The sequence below is a fragment of the Arvicanthis niloticus genome, chromosome 23 (assembly GCF_011762505.2).
Source record: "Arvicanthis niloticus isolate mArvNil1 chromosome 23, mArvNil1.pat.X, whole genome shotgun sequence".
NCBI classification, from domain to species: domain Eukaryota; kingdom Metazoa; phylum Chordata; class Mammalia; order Rodentia; family Muridae; genus Arvicanthis; species Arvicanthis niloticus.
In genome coordinates this window covers 32,253,564-32,272,514 of record NC_133430.1, presented here as the reverse complement: position 1 = coordinate 32,272,514, position 18,951 = coordinate 32,253,564, and the positions used below count along the sequence as shown (strand labels likewise).

Below are 18,951 nucleotides of genomic sequence, written 5' to 3'. Positions count from 1 at the left end.
GCTCCAGAGGATCTGGCGGTTGCTATGGTGCCAAGAAGGGGTTTGAGGGGGTCTATTCTATGACGGCACATTTCTTTTTACAACCCCACCCCACACCCCGCCTCGTACTTCCCAGATTCTTTCTGAACAATATTGCTAAGCATGTTTTGTTTTAATTTTGCCGTGGATTTAAGTTGGCCTTATTGGTAAGCATCCACCACGATGGACTTGTCTCATACTGCTCATCCATTCTGCGCATTCACTCTTTGCTGTGAAAACACTAACTCTGACTTCCCTGAAGCACCTGAATCCACTCTGCAACTGTTCGGCTTCTCCCCACAAAACTAGAAAAGAGAATTTCATCTACTGGTTCCTGTGTCTGACATGGCTTTCTTGTCTAAAGTGTGTGTGTGTGTGTGTGTGTGTGTGTGTGTGTGTGTGTGTACAAAACCCCCTGACCACTTATCCTTGTAGCCAGGCAAACTGCAAACATTTTCCCTTCTTGTCCTTAATGAGCATACAGGACAACAAAACAGAATGCTTAGAGATCAGAAAAGGGGGCTAAGCTCCCGTCAAGCAAAACAAGGCCTATCAGTCCCAGCTGGTAAGAACACCCCTATAAGAATGTGGTATTCAACGATTTTTTTTTTAAAACCTTATTTAATAAAAGGTCTTAAGATACAGAACATTCAAAAGTAAATAAGTTACATAGGTACAATCACATCAGCAAGATTCTCTTTAGTGTATTAATTTTTTTTATATAAAAAGCACACAAAAAATAAAATTTTCAGTCTGGTCTATCACAACTGTACACAAAGAGGTAATATTTATATATATATATATATATGTACACTATTTTAATATGTAACAGTCTTTTTTAAAAAGAGTGCCACAGGCAACAAACACATGAAAGGCAGTGTCTGACCATTTTGTTTCAAAATAAAAGGAATATACTTACTTTATGCTATTAAAATATTTGTACAATAATTACAGACCGTCAAGGCTGTTCTGTGCTCCGTCCTTTTCAACAAGGCCTTTAACTTAAGAGACAAATGAGGAAAACTTCTAACAGCTGCATTTTTTTTTTTTTTTTTTGAGGCAACTAACACAGCCGAATGTGGGTTAGACACAACTGTTTTTATAAAAATATGCACACTTCCTGTAAAAACCTAAGGAGTTAGGCTTTGCCGATCTAGTAATAAATAACCCAGAAAAGTGAGCCCCAATAAAAACATTTAAACAGCCGAGGCTTGAGTATGTGTGCTCTACTCTTCCCCCTCTGCCTTTAACATCTGGCACATGAGAAAAAAGAGGTTAGGTGACTGAGGCAGTTAAATATAGGCAATCCCTTTAGACAATATCAGCACAGGGCCTCTGTGCCAGGGTTGGAGGAGGGGCAGCAGAAGGGTGGTGGGTATGTACCTTAGCTATGAGGGGTCTGCTGAAGGCTTGGAGGACAGTAGTAGTGAGGGCAAGAGACCTCAGAAATGGTTCCGCACACAGGCACTGTCAGTGTCATGCCCTTCTCTGAATGCAGGTGGAGGCTGGGAGACAGGCAGGGTGACACGATATACGGATGCTATTGTAAACCAAGGAGCTCTGAACAGAAAGAAAGAACTACAAAAGCCAAGCCCAGTGTGTTCATATGAGAAAGCACCAGTAAGGATGTGCATCTCCACTCTGAAACAGCTCGGTTTCCACCCGTGTGCGCGGGAGCATGGGCCCCTCTAAAACAGTGTCTGGTGGGATTACTACCTAAAGGTACCATCTTCATTTTTTCTGGCTATCTTCATCTGGTCTCTGTGAACTTAGAAAAAGCAAGTCTGCTTTTTTATTGAGACTTCTAAGGATTAGTTGGTACCACTGAACAGAGGCGTCTCATGTGACTGAAGGTTTCTGATATCGCCTGTCCACCAAGGGGCCTGAGCCAAATATGGTTTAAATAGAAAAGAACCTTGGGAAACAGAAGTGGCACTTCAGGGTGAGCTGTGAAGGCACTCATCATACAAGTGATTTAGAAGAGGTCCTAAACTTGCTGCCCTCCTGCTTCTCGAGGGCACCAGATCTTTGTAACCCCAGGACTTTGAGTTCATAGATGCTCACGAGGGAAACAAACAAGGAAACTGACGGTTAAGGTATCTAGGGGGACATTTTTGTTACGTCCATAGGCAGCTCTCACAGAACCATACTAATGCATAAATGAATATCAGAAATACCCAATAGTCCATAGCTTAAAGAAATAAAAACCCGCCTCTATTTCCAGTTCCCAACAGGGCTGCGGACTATCTCCTAAGGAAGGGTGAACAAATCCTTTTCAGTTCTTCACTAACCTGCTGAACAGTCTGACACACACTTAGACTTTCTTCTGTACAACTGAAGTTAAGTGATGATATCAGAAAAGTAACTTTAGGGCCCCTATGGAACTGGAAAGCGAAGGGGACTCTAGAACATTCCGACCCTTCAGTAATTCCATGCCAAATATGGTTTCTTCAAGCCAGAATCCAGGCTGATAACCAAAACTAGAATTCTGGCCACTTGCCAACGCCCTTGAAACTCCATTTGAAAGTACAGCAAGGGCAGGATGGAGACCTGCCTTTGATCTCATCCACCTCTGCTAGTTTCCTGTGACTGAAAACACTCCCCACCTTCCCAGGAAGGTCAGTTTCTATCATTCCTGCAGCCAAGAGACACAAGGTAAGGGACCCCAGGGCCTTGGAACTGGGGGAGGGTTTGAAGATGCCAAGAAGGTGCCTTATTTTGGGATAAATGCACTTGAGCCTCTAGAAAGCCCTGGTCCCTGAGGGTGTTAATTAAATATTAAGAAATAAATAAATAGTTCCCAAATGACAAGTCAAGGAATGAAGGCTCCTGTCTAATCTAGTTAGGAGATATCCCCTCCCAGGGAAGGATCCAGAAATCTCCTGCATGCAGTATGTGTGTGTGGGGGGGGGGGGGGGGGGGGGGGCTGTGAATATCACCATCGAGTGGGGTGCAGTGGGATTAACTGGCAGCTACTGAGAACACGACAGGCAAGAAGGAAGCTGGCACCAAAGAACAGGCCAGGCCTCTCTAGGACCTGCTTGCTTGAGACTCCTTTAGCAGCCTTCAGGACCCAAAGGTATAAAATGGTAGCCATGGGCTTGTCAAAAGATCCCTGGGGCCTAGCTCTGCATCTTCTGGCCTCTGAACAGTTCCCCTCCGTGTGTAGCAGGCTAGGAGCTGGGCATGAACGCCAAACATTTGAGAAAACTTTAACAGCCCCAGACGGGCTGTTAACAAGCAGCAAGGGGTTTGAAACACTCTCCGAGATCCTAAGGAAGTGGTGACTTTAAGACAGGATCGTTGGAGCAGCTCCGGCCTGAGCATAACGGCACAAAGACAGCACAGGTGTTAAGGCCACCACTCTCTAGGGAGTCCCTTCTGGGGGGCTCAGGGAAAGGTTTGCACAGCCTTCCAGGTCCTCTGAGGAAGGAGGAATAATGCTGCCATGGGCTGAGCTTGTGCTTGGCTTGCCATGGTGGCTTACTAAGGACCTGGGATGAAAGAGGCACAGATGCAACAGCAGAGATCAGAGAAGCACTGCGGAGCTCTTCCCCATTCCAAAGGCCCGGGCCTCTCAAGGCTCCAGGAAAGCAGAAAACTCGAGACAAACCAGATACTGAGAGAACTGGATCCTGCAGCCCTTAACACTGTCCTTGGCCTTTGTAAATAAAAGAGCCAGTTTATTTTTCATTATCGGATTGGTTTTGCAGAGCAAGGTCCAAGTGACCCTTTCCTGGGCCCCTCAAGAGGTTCCAGGTCCAGGGTGCTGGGAAGCCCGGCAAGAGGGTCCAGCAGGGCCTCAGCCCTTCTCCCCTTCGCCGCCCTCTTCTCTCAGTGCCTGCTGATGAGCAGCGGCCGCTGCAGCCTCCTTCTCCTTCAGCCTCAGAGCCGCGGCCTTCTTCTCCTGCTCTGCGTGACTCTTCATGTGAGCACTGCGGCTCTTCACCTTGTAAAACACCCTGCAGCAACCGGCAGGAAGGGCTCAGCTGAGAGAGCCACCCTTCACTCTACTCCCTCAAACCCCAGCCTGTCCACCTAGCCCCTACCTGACCCCGCCCACTAGGGATGCCGCTCCGCCCCCTCCCGCCCCTTCAAACCATGCCTGTCCCGTGACATCATTACCCTGGAAACCCACTAAGCCAATCACAAAGCAGATCCCCAGAGCCCCGCCCCCAGCAGCGTCTAAACCCTCAGCTTGCATCCAAGTCCCTGCCCCAACATTAATAGGTTCCTGTGGAGACAAGGAAGGGACTTCTTACCTGCCGCACTTTTTACAAGGGAAAGTGTTCTCCTGGTTTTGAGTTTTATTAAATGCCTCCGGTTTTTTCTTCTTCTCCGTGAAAGGCAGTGCCCTTCGCGACTTCCCCGGCCCCTCCCTTGGCTTCTCTGAGGTCTGAACACCTGCAGACCCCGGGGCATTGGGTTCATGGCTCCGGAGAATAAGGACCTCATTGGCCTGGAGACAAGCAACAGAGTGTGTTTTAGAGGCAAGTGTGCAGTCAGAATTCTGGCATTTCAAGGAGAGAGGGCCCTAAAGTCACACATTCCTGCCAAATAGTCAGGGACAGGTTGGCTGCTTTCAGGAGGCCACTGCAGCTGGCTCTGTCACAAAGTGGCTGACACAGTAATTCTGTGCCACACCCAGGCAGTTAATACTTCTGACTTTGTGTTCACGTTTTTTCTTTTTTGACATTTAGTCCGCTCATATCTCCATGCCAGAGAGGCATGTGTTCACATGATGTGCCAGGAGCCCTGTCTCCAGAAAGGGATAGATGGGCGGTCACTTGCTGAGGAAGTACTAGGAGGGAGAAAAGAAGAGAAAGAACAGGTATGGAGAGCAGAGGAGACACGACGTGCACCCCAAGGAGGTTACTGCTTTGGTCTCAGGCCAGAAACCCCAGATGGCCATCAGAAGTGATACATGTGCTCTGGGTCACCCCTCAAAGTGTCCAGGAAGACAGGAGAACTGGACAGCAGACACTACACAGCTCCTGGCAGGATAGCAGCCAAGCCCACAGGAAGCAAAGCGGCTGTGTCTGGTTGACAGGTATTCTGCAGGTAGTGTTCAAATGCATTCCCATCTCTCCAACTTCCTGGGAGAAGTCTCTGACAGAGAAGCTAACATGAGGTGCCTTGCTGCTCAGTGTGTGAAGGGGACAGAGCACAGAGACCTGGGATGTACCTTCAGCCAAGTCAAATGGCATCTCTGGCTCTGATTTCTCTCATCTGCCAAGTGGGAGGTAGCACTGTGTGGTGACTATGAGGAATGACTGAGATAGCGGGCATGGAACACTCAGCAGAGAACACAAAGGGCCATTATTGGTATTCGCAGAGGCTCAGCCGTGCTCCAGGCAGCCTTGTCTGGCACATGTTCTAGGGGAGCCACGAGGGAGATATAATCGAGTGTATCCCCCATGCCACACAACTACCGGGCTTTCACAAGGCCTTTTTCTTCTGAATCTCAGACACAGAAACACAGTATGTGCATGCATGTATGTGTATATAAATAAATATATATATTTATAAAACATGCATGCATGCACACAATATGTGTATATACATATAAATACAAACAAATATATTTTTGTAATGTAAAAATAAATTGCAGCCTGAATCAGGCTGTCCACAAGCTACATAACTTTCAACCCCACTTTGCTTAGCTGTAAAGTGAGACTCATAGTCCTTACCAAACACAGGGTTGAGACCCAAGTAAGAACACAAAATACCTGGTCTATGACCATGAGGGTCACCATGGTCTTGCTGTCCTCCCAGCCACACCCCAGGCTTCGCTCAGCCTTCCCAACCTGCCCTTGGAGAGCAAAGGTGGAGGGAGGACACTTACCGCCTCATTGGCCTGTAGTGTCTGTGTCGCTTTGACAGCAGCTGCCCGCCTGCTGCGCTCTCGGCACTCCTCCTGCTCTCCCTTCTCCTGGGTGTCTGGCACCTCCTCCTCCCCCTCCTTCTTGGGTTCTTTCACTTCCCTCTTGGGCTCCAGCCTCTCTTCACTTGGGGACTCTCTTCTGGGAGGTGGTACCCTTGGGAATTTCTGAGAAGTCTATGGGGGACAAGAATGAGCTCAGTCATTCCAGGGAACAGACTCTGATCCAGGCAAGGCTCCTGAGCACCTGCTGGGTCTGCAGCCCTGTCCTGGCCCAGTCCAGCCTCTTGTACTAGGACTTTGTCATAAGTCATAGCTTTCCTATGGCCAGTTGGCCTGGAAAAAGGATGATAGTCTTGACCCTGGGTGCCCTCAGGGTGAGACTGAGCCAGGGGTATGGAGGGAGCTTGCCAGGACCCACAAACCACCTGGCCTCCTGGATAGATGCCTAGAATCTTTGGAGCACCCTTTAGACAGAGTGACCTCGTGTGCCAGGCAGGAGCTCTGTGATACTCTCTGTATTTCTCCTCCCTATCTGCAACACAGGGACCAAACTACTCCCGGATCTCAAAGCAGATTTGCCACCAAATCTTGACTTGTAACCTAGAGACAATGTCAAGAGGATTCATGGGCGCAAAATTCAGTCACAGAGTCTTTCAAAAACCAAGTCAGGGTTGGTGTTAATGTGCCTCTTCCCTAGACTTGATAATCTGTCTAAAAGAGAAGCCAGCCACGTCTCAGAGTCCTGGCAGGCAGCTGCAGCATGTAGCTGGCATTTAGTAACACTGTTTGGTTTTCATGTGGACTTATTTTTCCCAGTACCTTCTATTTATAGGCGACAATACTGGTTTCTATTTATGATTGTAATATAAAGCTTCCCTTTTGAGAAAAAAAATGTACTGACTCAAAAAAAAATTGATAAAAGTTGTGTGGGACATGACAGAAACGGTAATCGTGGTGTGTGTTAATGCGCAGACAAAGCAGACATGATAAAGGTGGTACAAGAGCTGGAGCCCGGAAGTGGCCCTAGTGGTCGGCTGGGGGAGGCGGTAAGACAAAGCTGTGCCCCGGCTCTCCAGTGTTCTACAATCAGCACTGTCACTATAACCCGGACAGTTCACACCGGAGAGCTCAAAGGGGTCAGGGCCTGGGCCACCAGCTCCCCGGAGCCGTCAGGGACCTGCTCTCCTCTGTCAACCCTGTATAAACTCCTGGAGGGTCCTCAGGCTCCCAGTTAGGTCCTGGCCCAGGTGTTACCCAGAGTGAGGCAGGGGAGTTGGGGAAGGACTCACCTTAACGTCTACCTCAACTTCCTCTTGTCCTGACTTCTCGTCCCCAGTATCCAGGTCACCGAAGGTGAGCGTCCCGTTGCGGCCGATTTTCACCTGTTTCTTGTACGTGTAGTAGAACTCCACACACTGGGCCACAGTCTTGGTCTGGATCTGAATTAAAGCCACAAAAGAAGTCAGGGGGAGCGCTGCATGTTCCCTTTAGCCTTAGGCAAAAAACCCAATTCTCAATGCCTGTTCCACAATGAATCTCTGACCAATGCAATTAACCCAGACTTCTGCACCATTTCAATGAGGAGTGCCAAAGAACCAGAATTTCTGGGTAGATTTGACTGGGGACTAGATATTAGAGGGTTGTGACCTATAAGAGTCCCAGAACAAGAGGCTGCACTGGGCCAGCAGGGGATCAGGAGCCCTGGCTGGGTCAGAATCTGTACTACAGCAGTGTAACTGAACTCATCCTTATTCCTCAAACTTCTTGGAAGTTCTCCTGGCTCCTCTTGGAGTCCCCAGGTGAAAGGGGACTCAGTGTCCTAATATCTGCTTTTCAATGTAAGCATTAAGTGACATAATGTCTGAACCACTAGACCATCTCCACAGGCCTCTCAATGTGTCTTTACATTGCTTGCCAATGCTTAGAGAAGTTTTAATTGAAAATAATCCTCCTGCCCCTGTGCTAGGCAGTGAACATAAGGCCTTGCACAGGGACAGGCAAATGCTCTACCATTAAATAGTACTGCCAACCCTATCTGCCCCCATTTTAAATTTCGAGACAGAGTCTCACTAAGTTATCTAAGGCTGGCCTTAAACTCACTTTAGTAGCCCAGGCTGGCTTTGAACTTGCAATCCTCCTACCTTACCGTCCCCCCAAATAGCTACGATTACAGGCCTATACCTCCAGGCTCAGCTGTAGCTTACTTTAAATGATTTGGTGAAACAGAAGGGGGGAAGAGGAGATAGCTCTGTGTATTTCATGGGTCTGTATTTAGATGCAGACAGAGAAAAAGAAAATGAGACAAATGGCAAAACTCGTAAGCCTCAGCAAGGCAATAATTAATGGGTGGTCCTGGAATTACTCTTTCCCATTTTCTATACATTTGAAAATTTCCAACTAAAGTATCTGGGCTTCTTCCATATCTAAAGCCAGACCCAATAGAGCAGTGCAAAAACCCCTTCATCATTCAGGGGAAGAGATCCACTCCTCTCCAGGGAGCAGTGCCAAATAAGGAAAATGTCACAGTGTCATCATGTCTAAGAGGATTCCGGGAAAGCCCAAAGAGGAAGCAGAAGGCCCTCGCCTTGCTAACTGCCACCAAAGGGCTGCACGCCTAACAAACGGCTGTGCATCCTAAGGCTAGTCTCCCCACCTTCCTAAGTTCTGTTTTTCCATGTGTGCAGAGTAAGTGATGTGATGTGTAGAATACTAGAAGCACAGATCCTCTCCCTGGTCCTCTCCAATGCTGGCATCTAGCTCTCCTACTTCAGAGTCTAATGGCCCACTGTGGTTGGTTTAGGCAATACACTCCCATATAAGGACTCTTTTCTCTTGCCTCCTCGATTTGCCCGCTGGGTTCAGCCACATCTAGGCGTAAAGTCCCGAGAGCTCAGAAGTCAGTGGAGGAGCCTGTGGTTTCTCAAGCTCTCTCTGAAGCTACGGAATAGCAGTGATCTAACCACAGTGAAGGGGCCACTTGCTGAGTGACCACAGGACCCCTTGCTCGCCCCTGCTCACCAGCTTCTGCACCAGGAAGAAGTCCTTCTTATAGATGGCAATACCCTTGTTGAACAGCTTCCGCTCAGCCGTCTTCCACTGGTCAGAGCCTGGAGAGCAAAGAGGGGGCCAGGTTGTGACTCGGGCAGGAACACATGGGCATCCACACCGTAAGGTTGAGACCACCCACATCTACTTTGGTTATGTCCTATCAGCCTCTTAGAGCCTCACTCTCCTTGCTTGTCAGGTGTGGATGAACATCAGAACCTGTCTTTCCAGGCATGAGAAAGACTAAATGCTGCAAGGTGGGAACAGCCTTTTGGGGCTCTGCCTGGTACAGACAAAAGGGAACCTAATAGAGGCTGGGTAACCGTGGCTACTGGGATCACATGACTGTGTTAATGGCTCTCTTACAGACCAGCATCCAGAACAAGGCACACACTGTGAGGCTAAGTTCCAGGTACCTGACATCAGTTTGGATTGCCCTGTCTAGGATTGACCTTTAACCTTTGTACCTGTGACTAGGACTTTTTATATATTTATTTACTTGCACCTCGATTGCCTACCCACTTTCCCTCAAGGGCATGGGGAGCCCCAAGAGAACGATTTGGCGTTGACATTAGTTTCCTTGCTCTGACTGTTGGCTGACTCTGTCCCAACTCCCACTCAAGACTGTGACCCAGCACCAAGCAGGGCCCCATGGATGCTGGAGAGCCTTGAGGCTCAGGCCCACCTGTGTAGTGATATGTCGCCAGAGGGTGATTGTAGGGCCGCAGGGGCTTCTTCAGTAGCAGCCTGTTCAGCGCCTCCTGGAGGGGAAGAAAGGGAGAATCATAGTGATGGATGAGTACCCCAGGCCGGGGAACATGTCGAGGGCTTCCTCCAGCGTCTGGGTGGAGTGGGCACTTGCTCTTGCCTGGCCTAACTGCTGGGAGACAGGGCATGTGGGAGGATGGGAAAAAAATCACAGGAAGTGGGCTGCAAAGGACTCAGGTCATAAGACCATTGCAGGAATCCTTTAAGGGAACCACGGGCATCAAAGCAAGTAGTCTGGACAGAGAATGTCCTTGGTGACAGTCCTGTCTGAGAGTGGTGAAATCTACCCATCTAGAATCAGGAACTGGGTTCAAAAGGAGGACCTCGCACACCTAGCCAGGGTTTGAGACTAGAATTCCCTTAGGCTAAACTCCAACAGCCTCCTCCTTGTTCAGACCCCCCAGAGCTGCCTCAAATCAGCATGCCAAGTCATTCCCGTACTGAGGCCAAGGCAAGGTAGATAGTCATGACTGTGGGTGGGGGTGGAGGAGGATTAGCAGAAAAAAAAAAAGAAAAAAAAACACACCCACCCACCCACATACACCCATTAAAACATATGCAAAAGAGCAAATATAAATTAATAAAATTTTATACCACCAAGTCTGGTCCTGGCAGCAGGTAGGGAGAAACCTGTTCTTGCTTTCTTAAAGGAACCAACCTCCTACCCCCAAATTTCACGAGGCTCTTACCAGGATGTCCCCCCTGGACTCATGCAGATAGTGCAGGGCCAGTTCCTGGTTGGTGCCAGCCCCAGGGAAAATGCTTGAACAGGCAGCCGTCAGCAGGTCATCCACTGGACTCACCAGAAGCATTGGGAGAACAGGAAGTCATGTTAGGGCTGGATCCTACAGGACCCAGCCCGCCCATCTGCCCACCAGCCCGCCATGCCCTGCTCCCTGGAGAGCTCTCCTTACCTTGCCTCTGCTTCTCCCAGCTACTCTCCAGATGCTCCCACGGCTGCCACACCAAGTCAGCCTTATGGGGGTCTGAAGCTGCCAGCGCTCGGTCTCTCAACATGGGGATTTCTGCTTGGAACCGGGTACCAACGTTGATTCGTCTGCAGGGGCGGAAGGGCAGGGAGTGAGGCCTCACTTTGTGGGGACAGAGAACCTGACTTTCTCCCTAGGATGGGAAGAAAATGGTGCAGTTGGCAGATGTGGAATGCAGTAAAGCCTTAGCTGGGTGTAGGGAATCTGGCTTCAGGGAGACAGTGAGGACAGCCTGGCTCCGGGCATAACCAGAAGGGCAGGACTCCATATTTGACAGATACGGAGAGACTCTTGGGCCCTCCCACCCAGCCCTCCTCAGGACAAATTCAAGCCAGTTTGATCCTTCCCTTTCCTCAATCTGTAACTTCCACACAAAAGCTGGCAGAAGAGGAGAGAGCCCAGGACAGACTACTGAAGTCCAGAGAGACTGACTGGCTCTACAATGGCCCCCACAGAACCCTCCCCCTGCTCCCAGAGCTAATCTGCAATGCAGTAGGCCCACCTGAGCACCCACACACCACAGGTCTAGGGCAGGGACGCACTTACGGTTCAATGCTCACAGGAGTGGCCTCCCCCATCACAGAGAGGACGGGCGGGGTGACTTCAGAACTATCTATGGGCAAAGAGCAAATTGGTAAATGGCCCCCTTCCTCCCTTCAGGAAAACACTCCCGTCCTAGACAGCTGTCCTGCATGCAAGAGTCACAGTGGTGACTCACTGAGTAGTACACTCGGAACTCAGGCACCCTTTGTCCTTGCTCTGCAACCTGATGACTGTGCAACCCCGGCCCTGTATTAAACATGTGAGTACCTTAGTTTTCACATCTGCAAAAGGGGTTACTTCTTCTCTGTCTCCCAGGGGTGATGCAATTTCTGAATTAAGAGCCTGGCATGCCACAGCTATCAGCTATCACTGTTATCAGGACCACCAGAGCCCAGCTCCAGCTTCCGGGAGCTCCTTCTCTGCACACGCTTCAGTACAGAACTATACTTTACTTTTGTTTTATTCTATCAAAGAAGCATAGCAGGGATATGATAAAGGTCTTTATAATTATCTTTTCATCTTCTCTCTGGATTTTTTGTTTGTTTTGTTTTGTCTTATTTTTCTCCAACTTAATCTTAAAGCCCGACTGGATGAAGACACTCCCTTAATCAAAACAAAACACACAAAACCTCTGTTGCCATCCCCTGCAATGTGAGACAAAGTCTGAACCCATCAGCTGTTTCGAGCAGTTCCTCGTGTCTGTACCTCCCTCCCCACGGCCTAGACTCTCACCCCTACCTCATGGTCCTCGCTCCCCTGCTCGCCCCACGCCACGCCTGCTGTCTGCCCCTCCCACTCTCCAGTTGGAGCTTGGCTCTGGCTCCACCCTCTCTCAAATTCTTTCCTTATCTACCCAGGCTTCCACAGGTTAGAAACTTGGTGCTAGGACCTCTGCCTTTCGGCTCCCAAGCTATCTTGTCAATTCCCTAATAACCCTGCCCTGCGCCTTCTTTAGACTAGATAACGGTACCCATACATTCTTGGAGCCTACACAGGATCCAGTTGGAGGTTTTACACCCAACGCTCAGTAAACACTTGTTGGGCATACTGACTGACATCTTGTTGGCTCTGGCCCATAATTTCCAGCACAAACCAAACCAGGGAGAGAAACTTCCCAGGTAAGCAAAACCCGTACTTGCCAACACAGGGCAATTTCTATCCACAGACACCAGGAGGCACCAGAGAACTACACCATGAGTGATATCTGGGGTCAGAGGTTAACTGCGAGAAGACTGCACCTATGTCATAACGCTGTAAGGGGATCAGATGATCTCATTTTCCCGAGGAACAGAACCCCTTTGTAACATGGACATTTCTAAGCCTCACAACACCCAGGCCTGCTCTTGACAAGAATGTCTCAACAGGCCCAGGAGAGCAGGTCAGCCACCTACTATGAACAATGCTAACGTAACTGATCCCCACTACAGCCCAAGGAGGCAGCTATTAGATCAAATCGTAAGAAATTGCTGTTTGTGGATCCGCTGAATATCAGTAATGCCATCATCAGCCAGGCATGACTAACCGAATCCCGATCCTTGCTGAATACTGAAGGAACTGAGGTCTGAGCAGTTGGACTTGCGGATGTGACACCCTATCAGTGGACTGGGGATCAGAATCCAAACAGGACCGACCGTGCATCACCCCGCCCACTCAGGAGGAGATAGCAGAGTTCTTCCTCCAGCCCCCTAGAACCCGCAGACAGAACTGTCTCTCTACACGGCCCCCCACCCATCACAACCGGGGCCCCCCACCCATCACAACCGGGATCACGCACTGGAGCGGAGCAGGGTTCGATGGGCACTCTTTGGCGTGATAGGCGGAGGGGCCGGGACGCTGCTGGTTGATAAGATGGCATTGAAGTAGAGGCCAGAGCCTTCCCGGACGGGGCTGAGAATGGGCGGCGGTGTGTAAGGGGGCAGCTCAAAGCTCCGCTCAGAGGGGTGGTCAGCCAGGCGCACGGGAGACCGCAGGTGGCTCTGGTAGGGGGTGATGTTGGAGTAGACGGGAGGGGCGATGAAAGTGCCCGCCTTGGTGGGGATGATGAGGGGCTCCGGCCTTGGCCGCTGCTTTGGTTTCCGCATGGAAGGTTCCCCCTCCAACTTGACATTCACGTCTTCAGCCTGGGGAAGGAAACAAAACGAAGCGGCTCAATCAGCCTCCTGTGCCCCCGAAACCATAGCCTTGAAGACGAGAAAGCCCCAGAGCGCAGCCTACTGTCTCCACCAGGCAGAGACACAGGCCGGCAAACTTCCCATGAGACTTAGGTTGAGGAAGCTGTCTGTTCTACTTTTACTTTTCTTTAAAACAAAGGGGGGGGGGCGGGGGGATCAATCCTGTCAGAACCTAGAAAGGGTTCTTAGTTATAAACTTGGGTTCCCGGCCATAGTGTCCTATCATACTGCTAAGCATGCAATAGGAAGGAGAGTCCAGTGGGAAGGGCCCATGTGCTCAACTGCTCGGCCAGGCTCTACCGTTTGAAATGAGGCTTTCCAGGCATACCTTTACCTCTTTTTTAAAAGACTGAATTTATTTTTTTAAGATGATTTATTTTATGTATATGAGCCGTTCGTACGCTAGGCACGCACTGCACTACTGAGCAACATCTCCAACCCACAGCATCCCGCCCTCTACCCTGCCGTGCAGACCCTCGGCCTAGAGAGGGCAACGGAGCACAGGTGGTCCAGCCTCCTGGACGGCAATATGTGCGGATATACGGAAATCAATCCTCTGTGGTTGCGGTAACATTTCTGTCATTACTGAAGTCCAGAATCTTTATGGATGACACCTGCATTGTGCACCAAAACCTGAGCTGCGTAACAGTGTTAGATCTGCTTGCTACTGTCAGCAGCTAACCCACCCATGCTGTCAGAGGTTGGCCTTCTGAGCTCACCTGCTCACCTTCTATATGGTATGCCTTATGAGCCTCTACACTGAACAGAAAGCAGGGCCATCAAGAAATAACCTTTCCGCACGCCTTTAATCCCAGCACTTGGGAGGCAGAGGCAGGCCTTTAATCCCAGCACTTGGGAGGCAGAGGCAGGCGGATTTCTGAGTTTGAGGCCAGCCTGGTCTACAGAGTGAGTTCCAGAACAGCCAGGACTACACAGAGAAACCCTGTCTCGAAAAAAACCCAAAAAAAAAAAAAAAGAAAAAGAAAAGAAAAAAAAAGAAATAGCCTTTCTTAGTCTATGTTAACACTCTCTAAGGGGAAGCCTATAGCATCTCTGGGCACATGGTAAACAAAGGTCAGTCAAGTTGACTTGAGGGTGCCACAGGCTCTCCCCGCTTCAAGGATCCAGCTCCTTCAACACATCCCAGCCAAGGGGGCTCTCCTTCTGAGGCCCTTGCATGGCCTTTTCCTTCCTGTGTGTCATCATGTCCCTTCTATGAATTAGGACGAACCAAGTACGTTCACTCCTCTGCCTTTAGGGAACAGCATGACTACACGGGGAAACTGCAGTGGAGCCATGCTGCTTGGGTTTGTCAACTTGACATAAACCAAACACAGCTGAGAGGAGGGCTCTCAGTTGAGAAACTGCCTCCACAAGATTGTCCTGAGGACAAGTCTGTGGGAGCATCTTCTTAAATTCTAACTGATGGAGAAGGCCCAGCCCACTGTGGGCAATCCTGCCTCTGGCCAGGTGGTCCTGGGTTCTGTAAGAAGGCAGGCTGAGTGAGTCATGATGAACAAGCCAGTAAGCATCCTCCTCCATGACCTCTGCATCAGCTCCTGCCTCCAGGTTCCTGTCCGAGTTCCTGTCCTACTTCCCCCATGTGCAGCTGTAAACTATAAGATGAAATAAACTCTTTCCTCCACAGGTTGCTTTTGGTCTTAGTGCTTATCACAGCAACAAAAAACTAACTACATCTGAAGCTAAAGGCCTCCTCCTTGTGCCAGACAACCCCATACAAAATCAGTTCCAACCATTTATAGGTAAAAGATTTAAACTGTTCTGAGTATTTTTGACCTTCAAGTTGTGTTAATGCTATTGAGACAATTTTAAAAAGAAAGGAGTGAGGGAGGAGGAAGACAAGGAGGAAGGAAGGAAGGAAGGAAGGAAGGAAGGAAGGAAGGAAGGAAGGAAGGAAGGAAGGAAGGGCAGGTAGGCAGGCAGGCAGGCAGGCAAATAGACCATATGTATGCATTCTGATGCAGGCCAAACATATTAATGAATGAAATGTTAGAGTGTGAAATGCGCCTCAGAATAACTGAAGTGTCCTAAGAGTACAGAGGAAGTAAGGACTGCTGTATTCTGAAAGAATTAGAGAACTGGGTGATGACTAAGCATTCATTCACTAGACCCTTCTCTGTTTTTATGAATTGGAAATGTCTACAATACAAAGAAACACACTAAATATACAAATAATATAACACACACACACAGCCACAGAACAAGACCCCAGAAAGCAGGCAGTTTAGGGCTAACTATCCTGCAGTATCTCTCAGTAATCTTGGAGCCCTCTGGTATAGCAAAACCCCTCAAAGGCAAAGACTTGGAAGATGCAATCTACGGTCAGCTCTGCCATTAGCTGGCCATCTGACCTCAGGTGAGTGCTAAGGTTTGCAGCGGTGTGAGGTTTGGTGATGGGAACAGAACCTGAGACCCGCACGTTAGGCAAGTGCCCTTCCATTAAGCTACAAAGTCCCCAGTGCTACGGCTGAATAGCATTTGCACCCCAAGCACACACTCCTGTGGGGGTTTAATCCTTCATACTGATGTCAACAGTATAAAGAAGGTGGAAACTGAAGTCTGGATGATATTTAGAGGCAGGGAGATGACTGACGAGGTTGACATAAGGTCATCAGAGTGGAGTCGCCATTGTTGAACCCTGTGTGACCTCAGAAGAATACAGACACACACAGACAGACAGACACACTCGGTCCCTATCTTTCTCCCTTGTGAAGCTCTGCAGTTATCTTGGAACTCCACCTGTCTGCCTGCAGGATGACTATCACCAGAAAAGGCCCCTGGACTTTGTGGCTCTACAACAGCCACACTAACCCTCTTCATTATGTTAGTCTGCCTTGGGTGTTTTGTTAGAGTGAGGAAAAGCAGACTAACGTAATGCAGTCTCTTGACTTTTCTGGACCTGTTTCCTCGGGTATGAAATGGAGATGCCGACTGTGTAGTTGCTCTGGTTCCTTCCTACCCTCTGTCAAGACAAGCTGCCAGGCCTCCACTTTCAGCCTCTAACGCACTTTCCCCCAACCACAAAGAAGACCTCAGAGAGCTGACAAGCTTGAATTAATTACCTCACAATAATCTTGAAGGCCCTGTCTCTTTCCTATTATAGAGAACAAGCATGCAGGCCAGCTCTTCAACAGAATAAACAGGAAATCTGAACTGAATAGAAGAAAAAAAAACAAAACAAAAAAACACCCCCCCCCCCAAGATATCGGAACAAACAGCTTGACAAAAAATTAAAGACCCAAGCCCTGAGGTGGATGTGGGGTCAAACTGGCAAACCCAGCATCTCAGCTGCCTTAAGCCTGCTGGTGAGTGCTATTACTTGGAGAAGCAACTACGAGGGGCTAAGGGCTAGGCCGAGTGTGACAGCTTCAAGAACTACCAGAATAAAAACTGTGGCTCAGAATAATAGCGAGTGGCAAACAGGCTTGTCCTTACAGGGAAGAATGCTTAAATCACCTCATCTGTTTCTGATTAAGTGAAAGTGACTCAGGATTGCTAGGGCCCTTTGCTGCCCAGCAAAAGTCAAGATAAATGCTCGTGGGAAGAAGAGACTCGGAGAGACACACAGAGACAGGCACACCCACTGGCCTTTCAGGTAAATTTTAACAACTGGCCATGAATTCATGGCCTCAGATGTAGCAAATAAAATGGCATATAAAGATGAACTCTTCTAGAAGGCGGAAAGATGTTACAGACAGCTTTAAATTAATGTCCAAGGTGTGAAGGTGTTAACTGAGCACTACTGAAGAAAAAAAAAAAAAAAAAAAAAAAGGATTTCACAGAAAAGTAAGCATGGCTTAGCTAGGAATGGCTTGGTGGGGAAAGTGCTGGGCATGCAAACATAAGGGCATGAGTTTGGATCCTCAGAACTCATATGAAAAAGCCAGATGTGGGGGCAAACATCTGTACTCCCAAGGCTTGGGAGGTGGAGACTGGAGGATCCCTGGGGCCTGCTCGCCAGCCAGTCTAGCTGAAGCATCAAGCTTCAGGTTCAGTAAGAGACTCCATTTAAAATACTCCAGTAGAATGTAACTGAGAAAGACAGCTAACACATCCTCTGGCCATCATAGGCACACATACACAAGCGTGCACATCTGTATACATGTGCACACATATACACTAACACACAAGTGATGGAGTTAATTATCCATTTCCAAGATATACAGTATCTTGAATAGAAAAAACAAAAAACAAACAAACAAACAAACAAACAAACAAAGCAATAACAGGGGTCTGGAGAGGTGGCTCAGCAGTTAAGAAAACTGGCTGCTCTTCCAGAGGATCCAGGTTCAATTCCCAGTATCCACATGGTGACTCACAACTAACTAACTCCAGTCCCAAGGGAACTGATACCCTCTTCCAGCCTTGAAAGGCACCAGGCCGATACATGGTACATAGACACACACCCATTCACATAAACAATAGACAAGAAAGCCTAAGAAGAGGAAACAGCAGCAGCAGCAGTCATGCGGTGGTGGTGTTTAATCCCAACACTCGAGGCAGGAACTCTGTGAGTTCAAGGCCAGCCTGGTGTACAGAGCTAGTTCCAGAACAGTCAAGACTACACAGAGAAATCCTGCCTCAAGAAGACAAACAAAAAAGCAGCCGCCGCCATATTAAGAGGATCCTTGTGCTGAGAGCCAGTGCTAATGAACTAGCTCCCACTGCACACTCCCAGCTGTGCCTGCTAAAGAAGCTGTGGCTGGGTAGACAGCCCGGCAAGTAAAGCACCGGCCCTGTAAATGTGGGGGCCAGAGTGTGGATCCCCAACACCCAGATAAGGTCCAGCTGACATGGCATCTCTGCCTATAATCCCAGCATATAATCCTATGGCAAGATGTAAAGTGGAGATGGAGAACCCTGGGAAGCTGGAGAGCCAACCAGCCCGATGACACAGCTGCAAACAGTGAGACTATGGCAATCAAATGAGAGGTGCACACAAACACGGAGGGTGCCCTCTGACTTCCTCACATATGACGGCACTGGCACACACACACACACACACACACACACACACACACGCGCTCGCGCACACGCACACACACACTTTTTTTTTTAAAGGTACACGAGATGACTCAGTGGGCTGCCGAGCCTCACAACTTAAATTCAATCCCTGGAACCACACAACGAAAGGAGAGAACCGACTCCTAGGAACTGTCCTCTGGCCTCCACATACACACCATGCTATGCACACACTCACACACATACACTCCCCAAAATAAATAAATTGGATAAATAAAATAAAGTGGATGTTTTTGGGTTGTTTTGAAGACAAAAAAAAAAAAAAAAAACTAACAAACAAACAGTAACAACAACAACAAAGAGTAGAGGGATGGGGCAGAGAAAGTTATTGTAAAGTCAAAGCCAACCTCAGACGCCATTTTTCCTTTGAGACAGGTGCCCTCTATAAAGTCCAGGTTGGCTTAAAACTATGAGACCAGGATGGCCCAGGCTCCAAGATCCACCTGCCTCTGCCTCCCAAGCTCAGGAATTAAAGGTGTGCACCACCATG

At 48.8% G+C, this 18,951-nt stretch overlaps 1 protein-coding gene across 2 annotated transcripts in view; it reads right to left on the bottom strand.

Annotated features, from left to right (window-relative positions):
- Nucleotides 1–1,020: 1,020 nt before the first annotated feature.
- Nucleotides 1,021–18,951, bottom strand: part of Mideas (mitotic deacetylase associated SANT domain protein) — a 69,414-nt gene continuing 51,483 nt past the window's right edge. For both annotated transcript variants that reach the window (XM_076921697.1, XM_076921696.1), the window contains exons 4-13: nt 13,022–13,367; nt 11,251–11,317; nt 10,630–10,772; nt 10,405–10,508; nt 9,633–9,708; nt 8,921–9,009; nt 7,192–7,341; nt 5,864–6,076; nt 4,281–4,477; nt 1,021–3,980 (exon numbers count right to left, since the gene is read on the bottom strand). In XM_076921697.1, the coding sequence (XP_076777812.1) occupies nt 3,821–3,980; nt 4,281–4,477; nt 5,864–6,076; nt 7,192–7,341; nt 8,921–9,009; nt 9,633–9,708; nt 10,405–10,508; nt 10,630–10,772; nt 11,251–11,317; nt 13,022–13,367 (1,545 nt within the window). In that variant the 3' untranslated portion in view covers nt 1,021–3,820. The remainder of the gene's footprint in view (nt 3,981–4,280; nt 4,478–5,863; nt 6,077–7,191; nt 7,342–8,920; nt 9,010–9,632; nt 9,709–10,404; nt 10,509–10,629; nt 10,773–11,250; nt 11,318–13,021; nt 13,368–18,951) is intronic.